The sequence below is a fragment of the Gymnoscopelus braueri genome, assembly GCF_963280865.1.
Source record: "Gymnoscopelus braueri genome assembly, chromosome: 4".
NCBI lineage: Eukaryota > Metazoa > Chordata > Actinopteri > Myctophiformes > Myctophidae > Gymnoscopelus > Gymnoscopelus braueri.
This window is the reverse complement of record NC_137605.1, coordinates 32,314,491-32,338,084: the sequence shown is the minus strand read 5'-3', so window position 1 is coordinate 32,338,084 and position 23,594 is coordinate 32,314,491. Positions and strand designations below refer to the sequence as shown.

At 40.5% G+C, this 23,594-nt stretch overlaps 1 protein-coding gene across 2 annotated transcripts; it reads right to left on the bottom strand.

The window, feature by feature from the left end:
* Positions 1 to 1,123: 1,123 nt before the first annotated feature.
* On the bottom strand, positions 1,124 to 23,267 carry nagpa (N-acetylglucosamine-1-phosphodiester alpha-N-acetylglucosaminidase). Of its 2 annotated transcripts, XR_013932988.1 has the most exons (13): positions 23,105 to 23,267; positions 20,943 to 21,142; positions 20,503 to 20,770; positions 17,962 to 18,101; positions 17,530 to 17,638; positions 15,270 to 15,398; positions 14,693 to 14,898; positions 14,217 to 14,264; positions 13,216 to 13,344; positions 11,492 to 11,623; positions 5,481 to 5,562; positions 2,427 to 4,461; positions 1,124 to 2,356 (listed from the first exon to the last, which is right to left on the bottom strand). XR_013932988.1 is itself a non-coding variant. In XM_080425605.1 (12 exons), the coding sequence occupies exons 1-12, from the start codon at positions 23,185 to 23,187 to the stop codon at positions 4,206 to 4,208; spliced, it is 1,782 nt and encodes a 593-aa protein (XP_080281731.1). In that variant the 5' UTR covers positions 23,188 to 23,267; the 3' UTR covers positions 1,124 to 4,205. The 2 variants fall into 2 exon arrangements, 1 of the variants encoding a protein (XP_080281731.1); XM_080425605.1 differs by having other exon boundaries at positions 1,124 to 4,461.
* Positions 23,268 to 23,594: the final 327 nt, after the last annotated feature.

Here is a 23,594-nt window from a genome sequence, read left to right as displayed (position 1 = left end):
AGATTTAACAGTCATGTTATATACTGTGTTTTTTTTTACTGTTTGAACAAGTATTTTGTTTTTTAATGGGTTGTATAAGGGTTATGGTGAATCCTTTGTGTGATGGCTGTGCTGGTTGGTTTGAATAGTATTTTGCTTTATGTAAGAAATTTATTGCCGTTTTGTTATATTGATTGTATCTTGTAGACCGCACAACAGATGTTCCTCTCCTGTGATTCTCTTATCGGAGTCAAATCATCCATAGAGCACCAGCTTTTTTCCAGTGCATTTGTAGAGGCCCTACACCTCTTGTATATTGGTCCCTCGAGTCGGATAGAGCTCCTACATGATACAGCATTATAGATCCAACAGAACAGGACGTAACATAGTTCATCCCCACAGAGAGCAACACCTTCCCCAGCACCTGAGCGACTGCGAAGTGGGCTACAAAACTCAACAACGAGATGAACCTCCAAAGGCTCTATCCCACGCATCACAACGTCGGGCTAGCGAGACGAGTCCCCCATCCCTGAGGAGTGAGCACTCACAACAGTCACCCACATCAGGACAACAGGTCAGTGAGATGAAGCCTCCATACGTGAGGAGCACACACTCGCCATCAGGACAACACACACTCATCAGTCGCGCTCATCCGGACGCCTGTCTGATACGCTGCACCTCCTGCATCAGCGTACCCTGCTCCGATCATGCCTGCCTACACAGGATTTCCTCCTAGGTCACACCATCCCACGGTGGTAACGCACAGCGCCTAGACCCTGCAGCATCACACCGTACCAGCAGTACAGTCTCCTATCTACGGTGTGAACACTTCTACCGCAGGCCATCTGATGATTGCACCAGGGCAACAACAGCATCTGAGTTCAATGATGCCAATAGTCCCAACTTACCAGTGATGTAGGAACATTTTATGTGTACACTGACTGTAAAATCCAGTGTTAAATTAAACTAAGGATTTTCCTTTGATAAAGAGCTTTAAAATCAACGCTCTACTGATCCATCTCTAGCATAGATCCAGTATCCATCAGATGTCACAGTGGCCACACTAAATCACTAGTGCTCCTCCCCATGTGCCTCATAAAATAGATACAAACAGAACAAAGTAGAGAACATACTTTACGTGATAGTCAACCACACTGAATTACTCATCAAATACACAAATGACACCGCAGTCCGTCAGTGAAGATAAAAAACAAAACAGAAATCTGTTGAGTCAAGAGTAAAATGAGAACCGGGAATGGTTTTCATACTGAGGCGCCAAAGCAAGTATGGTCCATGTTTAAGGTTATAGGTCAACTGAACGCACCAGTGACTTGCTAGTCCACAAATGCACACCTCTGTGACCTGGGGTTGAAGCCCCTATCTAAGCTAAGCCAGATGTCAAACAAGCCTGGCACTAAAATGACTGTGGTGAGCCTGTTATCGCCCACTACACAAAGAACCCCAACACAGATCGGAATAAGGTTTGCACTATGTTTTTCCAATTATGGAATGCAAAGCTTAATGTTGGTCGAAAATGTGTTTTTAAAACCTGATGCAACTCATTTAGACAACTTAAGTAAAGGGCAACACAAGCCAATCAATCACCAAATTGGTGAACCAATAAAGTTCATACTTTATGAAAGTGTAAAGTTGACCTAGAAGACCATTTTCTGGACTAATTCAAGGAAGTGAAATGATTTACTCAAGCGACTACACAAACCAGTATTGTTCTAACCTGGGAGCTATTTTCCTGTGGATTTATGAACAGATAAACATGTTAACTGTTCTTCTGTAGAACATCCATGACTTACGACTAATTGTCTAAATGTGGAAAAGCATCCATGTCTGTGGCTAAAACCAACTGGGAAAAATACTAGGGACACATTTTCTCAAACACAGTAAAAAGTGTAAAGTGTTGTAAAGATCACCTAAAAAACCCTCATAATAGGATTATGTTGTAGCTAAGTAGTTAAACACAAATATCTTGGCAATTGTTAATGTTAGGAAAACAAACAACTCTCTTGTGTCAATATAATGCCCCAAACTGTAAAGATAAAACACACACTATCCCAACAGATGCCAGGTTTAATAACCATCAACTCCTGGACCTCTTATCTATTTTGTCTCAAGTTTCTGTTCTGTTCCAGTCTTTCTTTGGCCACAAGGCTAAATTGTCAATTTAGTAACACAATAAGTAAATAATATTTCCTTGTTGACCCGCTTTGGAGCCAGGACCCCAGCAGTTGAGAAATTATGCCTTATAATTGGTGCAGATTTCAAAACAATTTGATTTCAATCTGAAGATACCAGTGTCACTGAAGAGCTTTGTTGGGTGATGCCAGTAAAATGTGAGGGTACAGAACATACTGTATACAGTCTGAATCTGTCCATTCCCCTATGGCTTCACTTTCATTTTTGATCCCATGATAACTGTGAATGGTCCCCACAAATAAAAAATAGGCCCCTCCTAATGATTGCTGGTAAAGTAGCTTTACTCATAAAAAAATAGTTACTCATAATTATAGATTGGATTATCAGTCGCATTTCTTAAATAATTGTTTTCCGGCAAGGAAACAGCCCCAAATTCCACATTTAACATTTCGGATTAGATCCCTTAATTTTTTACCTGATTCACCGAAAATAGCCTATCTACAAGCTCACAACACGTGATAAGTTGTTGTGAGCTTGTAGATCAGCTATTTATGGTGTGCTACAGCCGCACACAAGTATAAATCAGGCACTAGGCAGCCACAATTGCCATGGCCCATGAAATAGATGGTAGCCTGAGCCTGCCCTACACAGTGTCAAGCACTGGTACCAAGGTTAGAGGATTTCCTTGTAGTGTACTGCGGCAACTCAATTAGAAAAGAACCCAAAAAGCGAAGGGACAAATGAGCAAGGAGTGATTAACAAAAATGTAAACCCTGTATAAGTATAAAATGTCAAATTTGATGTATTGTCAGACAAGTTACCATCCCATATATTCTATTGTCCATCATTTATTCTGCACCGTCCTCATGCACTGTATGTATGTGCGGCATACCTGTCAACCCTCCCGTTTTCCCCAGGATTCTCCCATATTTCATCCTTCTTTCCCGCTGTCCCCGGTTTAAACATCCCCTGCGTGCAGAAAATGTAATAAATTAAGCAGATAGCACCGTGCCCCCCCCCTTCCCCTCCCTGATGCAGTTTGAAAAAGATCCCTTATTTTCAAATCACAATGTTGACAGATATGATGTGAGGTCATGTGTCATGTGTTTGTGCTTCCAAAACAGCCTCTGTAAACTAGTGTGTTGCAACTTGACACACAATTTGACCAAGTATTTCAACAGTTACAGATTGTAAAAGTAGAACAAATTGGTAGAATGAAGTTAACAAGTTATTTCACAACACCTTTGGCACCAGATATTGAAAATGTCTGGATAAAATCGGTATTTCCCAATTAGGGTTCAAAGTTCATACCTCACCTGTTCATATGGCAATGAGGAAAACACATCATTGCTCTTTTTCTATTGGTGGAGCTGCAGCTCAATCAAGAGAGCGACATCAAGGTCATACACACGATAAATCTTTGTTTACACGCTCCTTAAAAAGGACTTTGTTTCTTCGATACATTCATTGTCCTCAGCTGCAAGCAAAACTGGTCCAGCATACCAAAACGAAGCCAGCTAAAAAAAATGCTTCTACAAAAGCAGGTTGTAACTTTGTAAATGTGCGTAGTCAAAGGCGGATTCAGCACAATGTAAGAGTGTTCAAAAGAAATACTCAGTAATGGTTCCTCCTTTACGTCCTGCATTACTGACCAGCCCTATTTCAGACCAACTGAAAACATACATTTTCAGCAGAAATAAAAGAGCATCATGTGATCCATCCCCTGCTCCATTACAGTTTTTGAACATCATTCCAGTTCACATCATTTTATGATTTCTTTCCCCCCAGTCAAATGCTCGGTGAATCTCACTCTCTTGCATATTTCATATACCAGTTGTACTGTATATCTGTGCTGAGACAGCTGTGCCAAAACGAGCTACTGTACTGTGAATGTATTGTCTGTGAAATCCAGTGTGAAATGTTCCCTCTGCGCTTTTCTCTGCCATGCAATCGTTCTTTTGCAGATGGCTATCCCATTTAGCTCTTGGAGGAATTGCTTGAGTGTAGCGCCTCTCTTAATCGATGTAGCTGCTTCCCTCCATCCCTCACGATCCCCAGTCTTTTAAATGGTGTTCCTACGATTGAGACCAAATCTCATCCTGCGAGTCTGGGTCGTCCAATTCAAAATCCCCTTTGGCACGCTTCGAACCCTCACGACTGACCTTGGACTGAGATGCGTCTTCATTGATATCATTCAGTGGGACATAGCAGTAGTCACGCTGTTGGGTGTGGCGCACCACCAGCGACCCCCCACACTCCCGAACGAGGTGAGCTGCCATACTAGCCAACAGCAGGAAGGCCAAGGACACAGTTATTATTAGCCATGTCCAGCTGAGGAGGCAAGGAGAGAAATACAATATATAATGAACAAGTAATTATATTGAGACAAGGGAAGGAAAAATTACTAGTCTGAGCCACAGACACCAGCACTTAACAGTTAAAGCCAACAAGAGTGTGCCTGGACCGTGTCTACCCTAGAGAAACAATGGTTTTGTGAAGAATATGATGAATCATGTGCATATTTAACTGTGATAGGTATGTTTATAGAAAACCAAAATATGCTCATCAGGTACAGTATGTGTCCCGTCAAAGTGCCCTTGAGCAAGACAATGTACCCCTGCCTGCTTAGTTAAAGCACATCACTTGGCTACAGAAACCACAGAACAATGACAAAGTTGACAGGAAATGACAGTAAAAAAAACCCTGTCTTTCCTCCATCTGTGACCAGACAGCCCTTCACAAAGGGCTTGTCCAGAAACCATAGCAACACCCAACAATCCCTAACTTGCATGTGAAAGGTAAGGGGGCTAATGAATGCATCTAGATTGCAGAATCTCCAGCTTTGTTTACATGTAAAGGAGAATCTGAGATGGTTGCCAAATGCAGGTCTGGAGTACCAGGTGTTCTTTTCCAGACATTAATTGGACCCCATTAAGCACAGCGGAAGACAAGAACGGTTATGTTCCTAAATTGGTATGATATAAACAATAATGCATTTCTCTTGTTAGACCAAATCTGAAATATATTTAAACTATTTACTAGATTAGCCAGCATAATCCTCCAAAAGGTTTAACCTTGCATCTCAAGAGAGTTAACTAAATACACTTGTAAAAGAAGATTTTTTTTACTGAAGCAGAAATGTACAAATATTTGTCAGGGGGTAATTTCCCACTTTGGTAAACATCAGTAACGTGACACATTTTTGTGTCAGGGACAAAGTCAGTTGAGTTAAAGTGAAACTTAGCTGATTTCAAACCTGATTTGCCACACTTACTTGATCTACTCAAATAAGAACAAAAATTGAACCCTAAATCCCTCCTTGCTCAAGAGACTTGACCGTTGACACTTACTTTGCCAGATAAGACTTGTCTCTGTGAGCCTGATCCTCACGTGTCCATGTAGTAAACATCTGTTTGGCCAGACAATGGCCCGCTGTGGAGACACAAAGGTTGAGATTGTTAACATATACCAAATCCAAACAGAATACTCCCAAAGTGGTATATTGATACCCTGAAAAATCCTGTTAATTTAACTCAAAGAATGTATAAATGGAACAAAACAAACCCATAAGGCCTTGGTTCCATTTGTACATTCTCTGAGTTACAAATGGATAAATGAAAACTGAGGATTTTACTGTGTATAAATATCAATTGATTAACTACATGAATAACCAAATATCAGTTGAGAACAACTTTATCAGTCCATACATACTGTAACAATACACAGACAATAATAGATGGGACAGCCAGGCTTGTGTCTAAATACATCTCTAAGGAAAAGTAATAACCAGTCCTGTTATTTAGTGGCTTAAAATATACAGTATGGTCATCTCAGTGTGGTCAATATAGCACAGGCCTGTTTGGCCCATAAGCATATCGACGCTGTCGGTTGGAAACCTTGTATGTCCAAAACGGTTACTTTTCAGGAAATGGAAAAAATAACCTGCGTTCCTATGGTTCCAATGTAGTTATTATTTAGTCACAAGCTCTTACTAATACTTTTCATTGGTTCAATATTTATAAAATCCACAGACACTTAAACACTTTCACTTTCACTACATGCTCACAAAGTGTCGCGATGTGTTGTGAACTTGTAGATCGGCTATTTTTGCTACTTTTGTGCAACACTGTAGTATGACGAAGTAGGACATTAATTTACGAATAAATAAAATATGGAGATACAAGATTTTTGCCCGACAGCAATGATATTTGCTCTGGGGCAGCTATGTTGTTTTTTCAACTCTCTCTCCTATGCAAATAGCTCACCATTTGCAAACCACACATGCACACAGCACACACAGCCAGAATTCCTCTATCTCCCTTTCTCTCTCTTATCTCTATCTACTGTATGAGTCTCTCATACTCAATGCCTCAATGTGCACAAGGATACATAGTATGATACACATACTGTAGGAAAAGCCCGCTAAACTAGTAACCAGTGGTTCCTATTGGTTCCTATTTAGGTCAAAGGGGCTGAGAGCTGTGCGGCTGGCACTTGTTAATGACAGACACCCAAACAAAGTTCTCAACTTAGCTTCTTTTACAAGGGGCTAATTATAACTCAGGGTAACTTGCTGATTTAGAGTTGCAGTCAGTCAGTTCATGGCAAGGGTCACTCTGCTCAACAGATACATAGCAGTGCTGAGTCTTAGATAAGAACCTGTGTGTGTGTGCGTGTGCGTGTGCGTGTGAGCGAGTGTGCCCGACATCTGTCTGAGGTTAAGGGACCATACCGCTGGTCTGGCATGTTAAGCCCATTGACTACAACTCAGCGTATAATTGACATTACAGCCAACTATTTTCAAAAGCATAGCATAGTCTATTTGATTTTTGAGGAAGCCATTGCTTTCCATTCTATCCAGTACAGTTTGAAAATCAAAGCACAGACTTAAGGGCTGTTTACACTGAGCACAATCCTATCCTATAGTAAATTAAGGAAACCTCTGTCCGTCAGTCAGCCACACGGAAAAAACGTCTGTCCCACATGCTTCTCCTCATTGATCTCACCGTGTGTGTGTGTGTGTGTGTGTGTGTGTGTGTGTGTGTGTGTGTGTGTGTGTGTGTGTGTGTGTGTGTGTGTGTGTGTGTGTGTGTGTGTGTGTGTGTGTGTGTGTGTGTGTGTGTGTGTGTGTGTGTGTGTGTGTGTGTGTGTGTGTTTGTTGTAACTGTCGGACCTAGGCAGAGATCGAGTCATAGCAACACACGCCTTGCCCATACATAACTCAAAGTCGTCCAATACTTTTGAGTGTGCACATCCCCGGGTATGGACTAGTTACTATAACAAATATAAAAATCATTCTAAGTCACGTGGATGTCATAGTTCACACCACAACTATAACAAATACAATGGTGAACAATATAGAGTTATTGTTGTAGTGCTCAGTGTGAATGGCCCTCTAAACTTGCTTGAGATAGGTAACCTAACACAATGAACTTTATTGTGTGGCTATTTGTATCAAAGTTTTGTTGTGTTTCAATGCAATTTAAAGTGCACATTGATTTATGCCTAGACAAAAACTATTCCTGCAAAAAAAGATTGATTTACAAACAAAAACTCAAATGTTTTTTATATTATTGTTTTTTCTCCCCCTTTTGCACGTCTCTCTATTGGTTGCATGCAATGTTTGTGGACATGAATTCCTTTGCAAACCCTGTATTGACACAGGGACAGGAAATCTGTTTTTTAAACCTTTGTGACACTACGTAAACAGATCTTACGGCTGTAAGGGAGAATAAGCTTATATTTTCTTTCCCTCCCCATTTAGGACCAACATGATGTGGACTAGTACAAAACAAAACAAAAACCTAGATCCTATATGTAATTTATTGTGTACTCTCATTCAGAGACTCTGAAGGTTTACTGAATTGTTGAATATTTTAGACACTTGACTGCTGCATCTCATCATTCTACTGCTGTGCTCATTTTAGTTCTCTCTGGAAGAGATTGAAGTATCAAATAGAAAACAAATGTCAGAGGGGAACGGAAAGCTCACATTAGCACTTCTGTCATGTCTGGGGAGGGGTCACTCACAGTTGTTCTGGAGAAAAGATAGTGTATCAGGAGAGGAGAGAGCCTGCTCTAACCAAACGACACCTGCATGGACGAGGGTTCTACTGTGTGGAAACACACATGTCTCACATACTGTATGTTTAATATCCTAACTGGTTTCACCTACATAGTAGACATAAGGGAGAGTGTTTGAGAGTATGTTTGTGTCTGTGAGAGAGAGAGAATGAGTAAGAAAGATATCAGAGGAAGACAGCGATGGTCAAAGTATTCTTATGAGGTAATGACTTACAGTGGTGTGGAACTTGTCCACGCTCCAACCACCTCATAACAAAAAACAACAGCTGCCGTAAAAAAAAAAAGGCAACAACAACAACATTAACTACCTTTACATTAACTAGGGATGCTCCGATACCATTTTTTTCAGGCAGAGTACGAGTACTTCATATTGTGTACTCGCCGATACCAACTTTTTTGTTTTTGTTGAGTAACCACTTATTTTACCCCCCTTTTCTCCAATTTCATTTCATTGTTATGCCTTGTACTTGTAATGATACTGTAATGTTCAATTACCACAATAATAAGTAGGGCTGGGTATCGCCTGCAACCTCACGATACGATACGTATCACGATACAGAGGCCACAATACGATACCAATCGCGATATACCTTGATATCCAAATAATAATAATTCCCCCCAAAAAACATTATTTTAATAAAAATTATGTTAAAATTGCGTTAATAATTTTCTGTTTACTTGGTTAATAGCATATTTCGGTAGAAGCAGAATCAAAAATATTCAATTTAGGCAAAATTAATCAGGAGTAGAAGAGAGAGTGTGTTCCATTCTGGCCAGTGTTGCCAAATCTGTTTATTACAAGCGACTTTGGTCGCTTACATATTGGGGGTCCTTGCTCTTGGCATGAAAATGTTTGAGAACCACTGCTCTAAAGCAATATTAGACAATACAGTTTGACTGACCTGCCCTAGTTGCTTAGTTGCTTATTTATAGACCTGGTTGCTTGTTTCTCTCGCAACAGAATCTGGATACTGGCTAGTGGCTATCAAAACTAGCTGGCTCCAGAGCCGGCTCCTTCTGTGAACCGTGCTCCCTGACTGGGACGGTGGATAGAACTTTCTGCCACAGTAAAATCCATCTAAAAGTACCACACAACTGAAAAGTATCGCGACTATGACCGCAAGTTAGAAACTCAAAGTGGTTATAACGTTGAGGCACAGCTGTTAACAATGCGTAAATACCAGCGGCCGTCAATGTTTTGGTATCGGGTCAGAGTATCGGGAGTACACAAGTAGGGTATCGGGCCCGATTCCGATACCAGTATCGGAGCAACAGTAAAACTGAAACGCTTGAAACACTGTTGCATTGACAAGATAATTTCAGTTACTTTGAATGCTTGGTTTCAGTTTGCCCAGGGCACAACTGCAAAATGTGCACTTCTCTAAATATGCAGTAGCTTGGACCAGCAGTACAATGGCAAAGCTGCAACATGATTTGCAAACACTATGTTACTATGGGAAAAAGTCCAAGAAGTATGCCCCCCCAAATAATCATATTTGAACTGGGGACCCCCCCACTCTGACAAGCATTTATTTCATTGAAGAATCAAATGTTATGATTTGACACAGTTGTCTGACTAAGTGGGAAAGTGTTCCTTAAATAGATCTCTATGCTTTACTGCTGCAAGACACAATAACATAAAATGTTCAGTCCTGACTACACACACAGGATAAAAGGTATGGGCTACTAGGGGGCGGCTGAAAAGCTGCAGAGGAGTGAGATTCCAGCAGAGCCCTCTAGTATTCACCACCTAGGGCTCGTAAACACACTAGAGGTATGTCCTACATATGGGAAATGCATGCACTTGCATTAACTGGGCAGAACCTACATATAGACCTTCATACGCACGCACGTGTGCGCGTCGCACGTGCAAGAGAAGGAACACACATATACCCACATAGGACTAGACAGAGCTACTGTATGCTACATAATTGGTGCTTTTCCACATCATGGCACTCACTGGCTCGACTCAACTCTACTCGCTTTTGGCCACACATACTTGTCTTAGATAATGCCCCTTTAATATAGCTGTCATCATAGCGATGTCAAAACCTCTGTGTAGGAGAGCACTAATGAACAATGGCAACTTGCCCAACAAAAATGTTTATGGTAACATTTTAGGTGAAAAATAGACCATGCAGTTAATCAATATATATTATTATTAATATATAATTATTCTTTTCACATTTACAAGTTCAAAGCTAGTTCAAAAGTTCAATATTTTGGAGCTTGCATGCAGTACAGGGGAGTTTGACGTGACGCAATGACTCTAGTAACCATTTTCTCTGACCAATCAGTATAAACTGCAGGATTTTCACGTCTCCTTTTGATCACCTCAGCTCACTCAAAGAAAGGAACAGGTACTAGTACTTTTGCCTAATGGAAAACCAAAAAGAGTAGATTCAAGTCGAGTTGAAACATTTCCATGCAGTGGAAAAGCATAAAGACCTAAAATGCAAATGAAAGATAGGAGTGGTACAGTGAGAGAGAAAGAGGAACCCAGTCCAGACGGCAACATTCAGTAATCAGTATAACTTGAGACGGTGTCCTTAGATAACACTGTCGTTCTACATGACAGTAACAGACTATTCAGACATAGTAATAGGGAAGATACCCAACCCTTCTAACCATTAAACAGAATACATAGCACTATAACTAATACAGAGTTACAGAGAAATAAAAGGAGCTACATAAACATATTAGTAATCAGCAATAATGAAAGGGGAGGCTTTCACTGTTGGCTTGGATGAGGTTAGCTCAGCAGAACAGAAATAGCTCACAAGAGTAATATTGTCATAACAAATGACAGCAGTAACAAGGTTAACACTTACACGCAACTTATCTGCCACATGCCGACCAGTGCCTCTCGCAATCTAAACCACTTTCACTTTGCCCGTCTTTGTTTGTTAAGCAGTGGTTGGCCACAGTTGCAAGAAAAATACTACAGAGATTTGTGTCACCACACAACACACAGAATAACTGTTCAAAACAGGTAGGATGTGTCACTATTGGTGGAGTTGTATGCCTAGATTTCCTCTTCATGTTGTTGTGCACAGTGTGTTTTGATCCAGCTGATGGCAATGTTTACTGTAATTATGTTGTGACTGTGACTGTGTGTGTGTGTGTGTGTGTGTGTGTGTGTGTGTGTGTGTGTGTGTGTGTGTGTGTGTGTGTGTGTGTGTGTGTGTGTGTGTGTGTGTGTGTGTGTGTGTGTGTGTGTGTGTGTGTGTGTGTGTGTGTGTGTGTGTGTGTGTGTGCATGCGTTCTGTAAGGATACCTCTGTATATGGTATGGTTCCTTTCTCCCTGGATCAAGGCATTGCAGCTTCCTGTGACAGTGTCACATGGACATAGATCTTGACACTGACACTCCTGGTTGCAGGACAGACCATAGAACCCCACAGGACACACTGACAGACAGGGAGAGATGACAGAAAAATGAATGTATGCATGCCATTACTGTTTATCCACTATTCATGCTCTTTAAACTATTCAGATCATTTCTTTGAGAAATAACTCACATGTTCATACTATACCGCACCAGGGGTGGGAGTGTTAAAACATTTCAAGCCAGGACCCATACTAATAATAACAGTTTTCAACATTCCTGGCTTATTAAAACACTAGACATCTGAGATCTATTTTGACATTAGTTTTACGGTCCACAATCCCACCCTAGCAGGAGGGACATTTGAGGGAGACAACACGTTGCAACACATTGTGATGTTGTCGATCTGCTATTCACCTATTCTTGCAGAATGTTCCCCTATTATGACTAGGGTTCATGATGTGCTTAACTCCCTGGTAGGATTTATCAACCAGCAGTACCAGGGGTCCCTTCTGAGGACTAGTGTCTTACAGAGTTGGCGAGAAAAACGACTGATGGAAGGTTAAACACTGACAGACAACAGGAAACGGATGACAATGTCTTTTATGAAACATGAATGTCCATAGCTATTTAGTCAGCTCAGGATTTGGGTTTTTATTAAAAGTCTAAGGAGGCAGACAAGGAAATTATGTAACAAGGCTAATGTTCCCCACCTGCTCATTAAAGGAGCCAGAGATTTGGCAGGGGGCCTCATGTAGTCGCACGCACGCACGCGCGTACGCACGCACGCACGCACGCACGCACGCACGCACGCACACACGCACGCACACAATGATCATGAAGAGATCATTTCTGTGATTTCGGGGCAGCTGTAGCTTAGTGGTTAGAGAGGCCATCTGGTAATCAGAAGGTCACCGGTTCGCCTCCCGGCCCGGCCCATGTCTACGTGTCCCTGAGCAAGACACTTAACCCCTTACTGCCCCTTACTGAAGAACGACTTTCTTTCGGCGCAACTGAGAAGACGCTTAGTTCAAAATCTTACAATGTCTCTGTTTGCCAACAGTCTGTGCAACACCAGAAAAAGGCTTGAATTGTTGTCTCAGAACATCACTTTACCATGGTGTTTTTACTACAGATATCCATTGGACCATGTGCATATATTGAAATTAGTTTCATGTCGTTGGATAATATAGGTTAAAAAATACTCCTATTCCACTGGCACGTTCTACCAACAAAGGATGGCAACCTTATAAGACTGAATCCCGAAGCTTAAGACCCAAACTTGGGCGATGGGTGAGGTTACTTTTGAGGCTATGGTAGTGTGCACGTGAGTATATTGAGTAAACATACATAAATCAGCAATAGCACACCCACATACAGCCAGTCTATATATATATATGCAAACATCCATGCACACAGTGGTGGCTCAACAAGTTATTGCGCACGCTATGTCCTGGTGACAATGGATTTGAATCCAGCTCATAACCTTGGTCACATGTCCCGCTCTAATCTTCTTTCTTCAACATTCACCCTTTATTTGATAGAACGACAGTCACTCAACGAAAATAACAGATTTTAGGTGAGCGACAAAGTATAATCTAGGCTTTAAAAGGCTACAAACACGACAAAAAAATTATAAAATTTTAAAAAATGATTAAATAATTAAATACGTACATTGTTCACAAGAGTCGCCATGGAAACCAGCTGTGCAAGTGCAGTGTCCATGGACGGGGTCGCACAAGCCTCCGTTGGCGCAGGTGCAGGTCTGGTTGCAGCCGTCGCCATAGAAACCTGGCAGGCACTCTTCAAGGAAGAAGAAGAAGAGAGCTAGATAAATGCCGCGATGAGCTTTTTTGTTTTGGTCAAAACAAAAAAGTAGCTGAGGTCAATTTCAACCTAGCCTTGAGTTGAGTGAAATGCTGAAGTGCAATGGAGAGTTGAAATTTCTACATTAAATTACATCTGTGGTTGTCAAAGTGGGGTCGGAGGAACCCCAGGGGTCCTTAAGGGGGTCACCACCGAATTTAGTTAATATAGCATCAAAATCGATTTAATCACTTTAACCCTACAGCATTATTCATCGACTATTTGAAAATAGCCGATCTACATGATGTGACTCATTGTGAGTTTGTAGATCGGCTATTTTCAAAGAATCTTAACAAAAATTGAATAATTAGGAATATTTTAACAACACAAATCTTGTATGGGGGGTTCATGGCACAAAGTCTTTACAAATACATATTAATTTGGGGGTCCCTGACATGAAAGGTTTGAGAACCACGTTATTACATACTTACTATAATAAAATGGAGAGTTGAGAAGTACATCAAAGAGTCACAGAGCTGACTGAGGCCTAAATACAGTGTTGTGTTATGTTAGGAATGGTTTCAGCTATGTTACCTTACCCACCTTTTGCCTTTAAGAGCTGCTATTATAGATATTCAAAGTATTGTGCAGAGGCACATTCTCCACAAATCATAGGTTCCTTATATTTGGTGCAGCTCCAAACCAGATCGAAAAAACAAAAACAGTTTTTGTATGTTTGTTGCCTGTGTGTGTGTGTGTATTTGTGTCTGTATCTGGACTGCATGTGCACACTCTACTTCTGCCTCAGTAAGCCTGTAACTGCATGTCTGTGTTTGTGCATGTGTGACCAAGAGCGGTCTGCAGATTACCTTGGCTGCAGTTTTGTCCCCTCCATCCAGCATCACAAACACAGCCATCTGCAACACACAGAGGAACAATGTCTTTCTAAAGCATGGTGCAAATAAAAGTCTGCTTTGTGAATGTGTGTGTTGTAAGAACATTCATCACTAATACATTCCATCAAGACCAATATAAAAGTGAGCAAACATTCAGTGACAATCTTATTCAGAGCAGCTTACAATGAGTGCAAGAACACAACGTTCAGAATCATATCACTAAGCCAATCGATTTAGTCAATTATAAAAAAATCTATTAAAAATAAATCATGTTGATTCTTTGATATATACACACAAAATAACCCTGCTTCTCGATTATTCTATTAACCTACATGAGCAAGATTAAGTCTTCTCTATATATCTAAATATCGGTTTCAATATATATTTTTGGTTAATTCCACCACACATTGTGTAGACACACACACACTTCCTCCACATAACACACTTACAGGCTGTACAGACACCATGGGCACCACATGCTGGTGGTTGTTGGCACACCAAAGTTACACATGTGGCACCGTGCCAGCCCTCCTGGCAAATACAGTGCCCGTCTACGCAGGTCCCGTGCCCACTGCAGTTCTCAGGCTGGCACAGGCGCTGGTGAACACACAGAATGGAGGAGACCCTCCGCGGGCAGCGCCACTTAGGATCAGTACTGGGTCAAAGAAAGAAAAGTATGAGCAGAGGTATGAGCAGAATGAAAAATATGTGAATTTAAAGAGAATGAGGAAATTAAAGTAGCTCTATGTAACCTTTTAACAACTATATACTGTAGCATATTATGCCCCACAAAATTATTACATGTTACATGTTTAAGCAATACCAATCATCCTTCCATAAATGTATAAACTACATAGTGCTGCTTTAAGGTAGAATAGAGATTAATATTGTATATAACACCAACATCTGTTCAGAAATACTAATCACCATTCGTGAACAGCGTCAAAGAACGTAAACCTAAACTCAATTGTGTGTCTTAACAATGAAATTGCTGGTGAGGACATGCATGTTTTAAAATTGACTCACCAGTGGTCAGAGGGGTAGCTAGCCAATGAGCCATTGGTCACATAGGTGGAAGACCCGCCTCCATCCAGATTGATAGCATTGACAACTCCATTCCTCTTCAAGAAGTCTGCCACCTCCCAGAGATTCATACTTTATAAATAGAGACAAAACAACCAGAGAGGTACATAAAGGCGCCGCGCATTGGGGGAACCTTACACCAGCGTGACTGACACTTTCCCGTCCACATTAACCAGTATTGCAAATGTCCCTCTCTATGCAGAAATTCACCACGCAATTATCACATAACCACATAAATGTCTGGAACACAGCACACAGGAATACAAGAAAGCACCTTTGACTGTGCTGTACAACAACACAGTAAATGTGCCCCTAAGGGGTTACCGAGTAAAAAGTGATGTTATTCATGTTAGACAGAAGGTCAATCTCTCCAGAGAAGGTCATTGGTCAGTCTGATTGCATTAGATACAACGAGCTGACTGGCTATAATTTATTGAACTGGACCGTGTCTGATATTGAGTGGGGAAGTACGATGGGGGTGGGCGAGGACATGTCACCTTGTTGTTGCTTTGCGCAGCCAGATATTTAACACAAACACATTAATCTCTTGGGGGTCTGTGAGGTCACAGCGTGAAGGCACTGTGAGATCAATAGAATTGATTGGCACGAGGGAAACTCGGAGGAAGTTAGTGTCTTAATGGCTATTGCAATTCACCCACTTGGCTGAAATGGCACTCCTGTCAATGAATTCCTATATCACTTTTATAATCACAACAATGTTTTACTCTCCCTTCTAACTAAATCTTATCTTGTGTATATATATATAATATATATATATATATATATATATATATATATTTATATATATATAGTATATAGCGTATACATACACTGTAATAATATGATATAATATATTACTCTACATTCTATTCATCTTTTACCTACAAACCTTTTACCTGATTTAATTTCCCATATCTCCTATTTTACTGTACTTCTTTATTTTCACAATTAATTAATGCACGTTCATGTATTAGTGAAATTATAAGCATTATAATTTGAGGATTCCCTCACGACTTTTACCTGCATTTCCAAAATCTCCTATATTGAGCAATGCATGTACAGTAGGTGAGGTCCCTTATTTTCGTAGCCAATCAATGGGTCCGCTCAATTTGCAAGCCGGCATGCAAATGGAGCGTGCAAATGGAGTGGTGCACCAGCCAACCTGGCTGTGGCGCATCAGTTAAGCAGAGTCTGCACATGATTTAAAAGCCATCTCAGCCGGCAGATATACTATACAAACATAAACACAACATGCTGGACTGATGTGCCACTATGAGCATGAGGGTGAGCAAATAGAGTCATTGCTACATGATTAGGGTTGAGGACACTGGAAAGGCCATATTCCCAGACATTTGCCCTAAATAGCAGAGTACCATAAACAGGCTTTTTCAGGCATTACAGTTGCAAGAGTAATAAATACAATAAAATATAATGCACATACAGCAGCCAGCAGGTGATTAGCGATATTGTTTCTCCTTGGCATCGATATCTCACCCTCAGTGATTAATGATGCAATAATCAGTTGTGCACTCTGACAAATATGCCAGGTTATTTGTTTCCACCTCCAACCACCGGCATTTATACTTCATCGTACGATGGTGTCGTGTGAAAATAACCGAGCTCATAGAACAGGTTTTTTTGTGTGAAATTTTTGACATTGTTGAACAATTTTGCAGAAATTTGGAAAGTGGTTGTAGGACAAGGAGCACACCGGAATAAGGAAAGAGAAGTACCACAAAAGTAAACAGAGAAAATGGAGAACAAGCAGCTACTTCCCACTGCTTTACTTGTTGCAGTGTGATCTCCTTTGTACTGAAGAACAAAACAGTTGTGTGAAAAACATGCAGCGGATTAGAGAGCATTAGTGTCAACAGACATTTGTCCTACAAGTATAAAACAGGCTTAAACGACTAATGGTCATGTGCGCGCTGTGATCGGCCAATAAGGCACTGTGCTTTTCTTAGGGATATGTAAATGACAATCCTATGGAATGTAGTGTAGTCTATACGTGCTATTAGATGGTTATACGCAGAACATCTAACCATGCATATTCAATTCCCTCTGGAATTCACAGATGTTGCATGAAGTGAAGAGCTGTTAATTAAACCTACACAGGACCATCAAACCATACAACTTACCCAAACCTACATCACTCTCTTCCCTCACACTCATCACCAGTACACAGTAGCTATTTTGTGCTTACCCCCTGCGGTCTGTTTGTCCATCGATGTGGAACAGGATCAGTCTACCCTCCTTGTCATGACCCACCGCTGTCCTGGCTGACACGACATCCACAAAATGGGGGAACGAACCTGTTTAGGTAGAGCAAATGTATGTGTTGTTGTGGTCAATCAGATTTAAAATTATTTTACAGGTTACTTGCCAAACAATGTGCTGGTCTCCCACTGCCACTCACAATATCAAACCACAGAGATTAGTTTCTCATTAGTTTTCTCAGAGATAGTATTCTCAAGATATATTCCACAGAAGAAATGACGACACAATGCATAAAGAGTACACACATATTTATTTCTTCAAAAAAGGGATTGTGTCATGCATTTTATGGATGTTGACAAAGCTGGGTTGTGCTGGGTCACATATTAACTTGTTTCTGTACTATGTTGTGTGAGTATACCTGTCTCCTGTATGTCGCCACACTCTGCCTCTATGCTCTGGTTGATGTACTCCTGGCCGTTCCTTAGCAACCACACCACGCCACTGACCAGCTGCTCAAAGGGGTTGGTCTTGTCCAGAACGTCCTCTTCTGACAGGTAGCTGGATGAAAGGGATGATGGGTCCAAAGAGAAAATTGAGAGAATATGGAATACTTGATAATATACCCAAACACATATTTAGTAAAATGGGAAAAAAGGAAGTTAAAACAATGACAATATGTGTCTATGATAGCTAATCAGGGAAGGGCATTCAATAAATAAATAAAAATTAAGTAAATAAAATGTAGTTTAACAAAAGTATCTCCATCTACTAAGATATAGTGTTAAAATACACTGATGATTAATATAAAGAATAACCAGCCCCCAATTCAAGTAAAAAATTGAGTTAAAAACGGAATTCTTATAGATATAGATACATACATACATATAGTTCATATGAGAAGAACTGTGTTGTTGTAGAAGACTATTGACAATTGGCAGCAGTTGCAAAACACTGGACCCATTGAACTCTAGTTATTTTTACCTAAATTATTTGATGGCTGCCCTCTCTGTACAACCAAACATTCATTCAGGTGATCCAGGCAGCTGGCTTTTTATCGTTTTATGGTCCCTGCCCTTAAACAACTGTCACCTCGATTGAAAATCAGGTGAAAGGTGACAGGTGAAAATGTCTTCTCTTGAATGAAAGGATCCCACTGTTGTCAACCAAAGGTTTATGCAAAAATTACATTTAAGTCAGACATTTAGTCGACAGTCTGCTTACAATTGGTGAGCAGGTACAGTTCAGTATTTTAAACAAAGAGAGGGACAGTTGGCCATCCTGTGATCTTTTGCTTTCTAACTGCTAGACCAGCCTTGGACCAAAAGTTGGCAAGCCATTGACCCGAATGTGGGGTTAGTTTATCCCATAAAACCATATAAACACATGGGGAGGCAAACCATCCAGATTTATCTCTTAACAACAAAACACTGCAAAGTATGTCTGTAGCTCTACCAGGCACATCCAAGGCATTAAATTATTAAACCATAGGAACAAGGAGAATAAATGATTGTGACCGGTTCATTTTTCAAAGGGGTGTGCATAATTGTGATTTTACACATTTTATTGAGATGGCAAATACTTCTGTGGGCCAACTGTTGCCCTCTCTGGCAAATCAGTCCTCAATATTTATATTTCAGCCCATGAGGGCTTCAACAAAATACTGCATTGCATTGAAACATTGTGCTACAGGTATGCATGACAAAAACATACAGTGATCTGCTTTCTCCTCGAGCTTCACACATTAGGTTTTTGTGCATGCAGTGGTATTAAGCAAGATGATGCTATCTCTTTGGTTATATTTATGCGTGCATTTTTGTCTTGTTTGTGAATGTGTCTGTTTTTTGGGGTCGCTATTAATGGTATTATGCAAGAAGCTAACTTTTGAGTATGCATGGGTGTGTACTAGGTGCTGTTTTTCTTGAGCTACTATTCTTGGGTAAGGGGCGGACAGTGCCTTCATTATGGTTCATTAATATTAGGCATTGGGCATAGCCACTACTAAATATGCACTGGTTATAAGTATGCAATGTACTAGGAATTCACTCAAAATATCAAGAATGTTATTATCTTGGATGTTTCTGGTTGTTCATCAAACATTATGAGTAACCAGCATGTGCGTGCAAGATAATTGTCCAACCAATGCAAAGACAAATTGAAACGGAAGCAAAGACATGATTGTGAAAGCCTGTGATTTTTTTTTCACTGTGCAAATAAACTACACTTCAAAAGTAATCATCATGATCTTCTAATCTAAGTGATCTAATTAAGATGTTTTTGAACTAAATGTAAAATGGCTAGTTTAAGCCAAACAAAAATGCATTCCATCCGCGCTGATTATTCCAACAAACATCAACAATACAGGGGTGCCCGCTGGCCTAGCGGTCCAGGCGCATACCACATATGCTGGTAATCTAGCTTGACAGCGTGTCGCGGGTTCGACTCCCGGTCCCGACGACCTTTGCTGTGTGTCACCCCCCATCTCTCTCCCCATTTCCTGTCAGCCCACTATCCTATCAATAAAGGCAGAAAAAGCCCCCAAAAATATTTTAAAAAAGATCAACAATACAACTGATTACTATGCCAGCTGAACTAGCCAATGATTTATTTTTGCTTTACCTTCTTACCTTTTCAAAGAGGAAAACATTTCAAGCAGTATAACTACATTGATAGCCAGTATATTAACAATAATATTATTAAGAGCATTCTTTACTGTGATTATGTGAACGTAAGTAGTGCCAACAAAGTGTGAGGCTTTGCGTCCCTAACTATTGCATCACTGCAGTACCTATAATGACAGTAAAGAAGGTCTTCAAGGGTATTATTGATGAATTATTAATGATGAAAAACACAGGCTGATAATACAGCACTGAACTGATGCAAATAAATAAATGCTGAATAATTAGAACGGCAGGAAAAACAATGCCCATGTACTATATCACAAAATTATGGAACTTCTTACCCAAATACCAGGGTACCGTCTCTCCTGATTCCAAACTGGGCATTCTGCACGCCTCCACTGTTCACCACCAGTTTGCCATTGCTCACCACATTGCCATGACACTGGCCACTCTGCGTGCTGAAGAAGCCTCCATTTTGGGCATAGAGACAGCCAGCAGCCTTGGCTGTCTGCTCCACCTCAGCTTTGTGGTTTATCTCACAGCCCCCTGGCCCACCTGGCTCCACCACTGAAAATGTCTTCAGGGGGTCATTTACCACTGTCCAGTGACCTGGAGACAGGAAGTGAAATCTCTTAAATGTAATTATCAAACCAACAGCAATCCAGAGATGGATATGAATAACAAAAAACGTAATATGGGACAGGTCACTAATCTCATTTGGTATCTTGCAACATAAATGCATTTGTTGTTAAATCCCACATGTTTCCAAGTCATCACTGACCATGGACCCATCGCTGACCAACATCTGTGATAAACGTCATGGATTCAGCCACTGGCACCCCAGTGTGGTTGCTGGCCTGCCAGCTTTCATAGGTGATGTTGCCATGGATGATGGGTTGACAGTCTCTGACGTGGCGATGAGAGTGTGAGGGTCCATGGCCATGTGCATATGGCAAGAGGAGGTCATCATCCATAGACAATCTACGAACAAAGTTACAATAAACAAATCACACATTTTAAGATGTATGACCAGGGCTTTTGTGTTTGCATTATTTTAAACATTAATACATATTTGAATTAGATTGTTTAGCATCACCAATATTTACATTAAATGCAACATTCATAACTTTGTAGTTATTGTAACCCTTGCTTATTGTGTGGCATAGCTCAAAGGGCATTCAAACATCTTTACGTTTTCTAAGTAAATTACTTATAAAAGGCATGTTTGACTGTTTACTTATCCAGTAGGCTACTTTCCAACACAAACTTGTGTAACTGTAGGTCAATGTGTCAAGTGACAAGTCATTGTTGCATGATGTAAGTGGATGCTTCCAAAAGGCAGAGGAAACCTTTCAAAACATTTACCTTAAGTAGCAGCTGTATGGGGCCCAGGTCTGCTAAGGTCACCACAAGTGCCACTTCTACACAACTGTTATGTAATCTCAAGAAGACCCTCAGGTCACATGACCACCACACCAAGAAAACATTCAACAGTAGTGGCTTATAGGCCATAGGGGTAAATGTAAAATGGTTGTGTTAACTTGTGTATTACTTTTCAGTTATCATTATATGATTTTGATTGCGTTTTTACTAATCCAAACTGTTGCGTGTTCCTTGGATAAAACATTATTTTCTTTGACATGATACAGCTTTCTTGAGCAGGTCTGTCTTGTGTAAGCCTTTCGCAGTGCTGTACTTAAGTACACTTTTGAGGAATTTTTACTTTACTGGAGTATTTCCAATTTTCAATACTTTTACTTCTACTCTACTACATCTCAGTGGCAAATATTGAACTTTTTACTCCACTACAATTATTTGAAAACTTTAGTTACAAGTTACTAAATTTGTAGATTTTGATTATTATTACAAAACATACATTAACCAATTTTTAAGTAAAACATTTGAGTATTTTTTCCACCACTGGCCTTTCAACAATGGAAAAACTGAAGTACACACACAATGGCTACTAATGATGGCACAACACCACCTTGTGGCAAAAGTACTTCATTGCAATGACATGTGTTTTCAGAAGAACTGACATTTGGCCAGACTAGATCCCTGGAATCGATATCTTTTGAAGAGATCCATTCCAGGGATCTTGTCTGGAATTTTCAAATAGATAACAATGTTCACGGGGAAAAGCTAAATGCTCACTTCGCGTTATCACAATTTCACCTACATGCATGTTGTAAATGTTGCAGTATTTTTTTATTTAAAAAGAAAAAGGGTACACAGGACCCCAACGGAAACAAGCCGCGCGCTTTCTTGGGTATAATCCTCTTTTTCAGTGTTCATATCCGCAGTATGTTAGTGTAGCACCGCACGGATGGTTTCTCGTCCGTGTTTTCTGAAGATACTTCCTCTTAAGTGGCTAAGTGTGTAGGGGTCTTAAGTAAAGCTAGCCCCTACGGAACCTCTCCCTCCGAGATGAGGTTCCTCGTTTGTCGGTGCCGTTTTAGCAGGACATTGTCCCACATTTTCCACTTTACATGTTTCTTACCCCTTTCTGCACATCGTATCCAAAAAGTAAAGGTTTTCTGCCATGCTCTCAGATGTTTTAAGTTCTAGCGCACAATAAAAGCTATCCAACTAGTTGAAAAAAGTATTTAATTCGCCTCTGTCCTCAGCCGGTTCCATAATCAGTAATGTTATCTCTACTCTTGCGCAATGTCTTAAAAACATGGAACAGCACTTTTGTGTTGTGTATGTTTCATATGTGTGACGCACCATTAGTGCGTAGAACACGTGTTGTGAACTTTGCAAACCACACAGAACTATGTTAAATACTGTGCTACCATGCGGGTTAGTTAGTTGAACTGTTATGATTATGAGTTTGCTACAGTACGGGGCTTTAAAGAGCCCCATACTGTAGCAAACTCATAATCATGAAGTTGTCTTTAGTTAAGTTAGTTAGCAACTATATGGCTGAAACTGAAACCTTACCCGATAGTAGTGGTATCCGACAGCCAGCCCCAGAGCCATATGAGCAGCCAAACACAGTGACATTTCGCTGTGATTATCGCCATATGGCGATACTTTCCTGCCACCGTCTCCGCTGCTGTCACCTTTTTTCACGGTCTGTCACCAGTATCAACCACATTCTCCAGGACAGTCGGTCACATGACTGCGATGATCACATGACACGCGATCACTTTGTTTATTTTTACTGAGGAGAAACCGTAGCTCTGGTCTATATCGTTAGGAGGAGTTCTCCTTAACGCTATGTTACTTTTCAGCCGTTGCTCTCGTCTGTAGTTAAATACAAAAAAATACACTTTCGCTACTCACCAAAACAAAGCCGGTGTTAAGGTGTTAAAGGCCTACTTTCCTTAATGGGAACACTCGGAACCCCCCACCTCACTCTAAAATACACCTTTTCGCCGGGAAATAAAATATTTCACCGGATGGAAAGATTTTTGTAGTTTCTCTACTG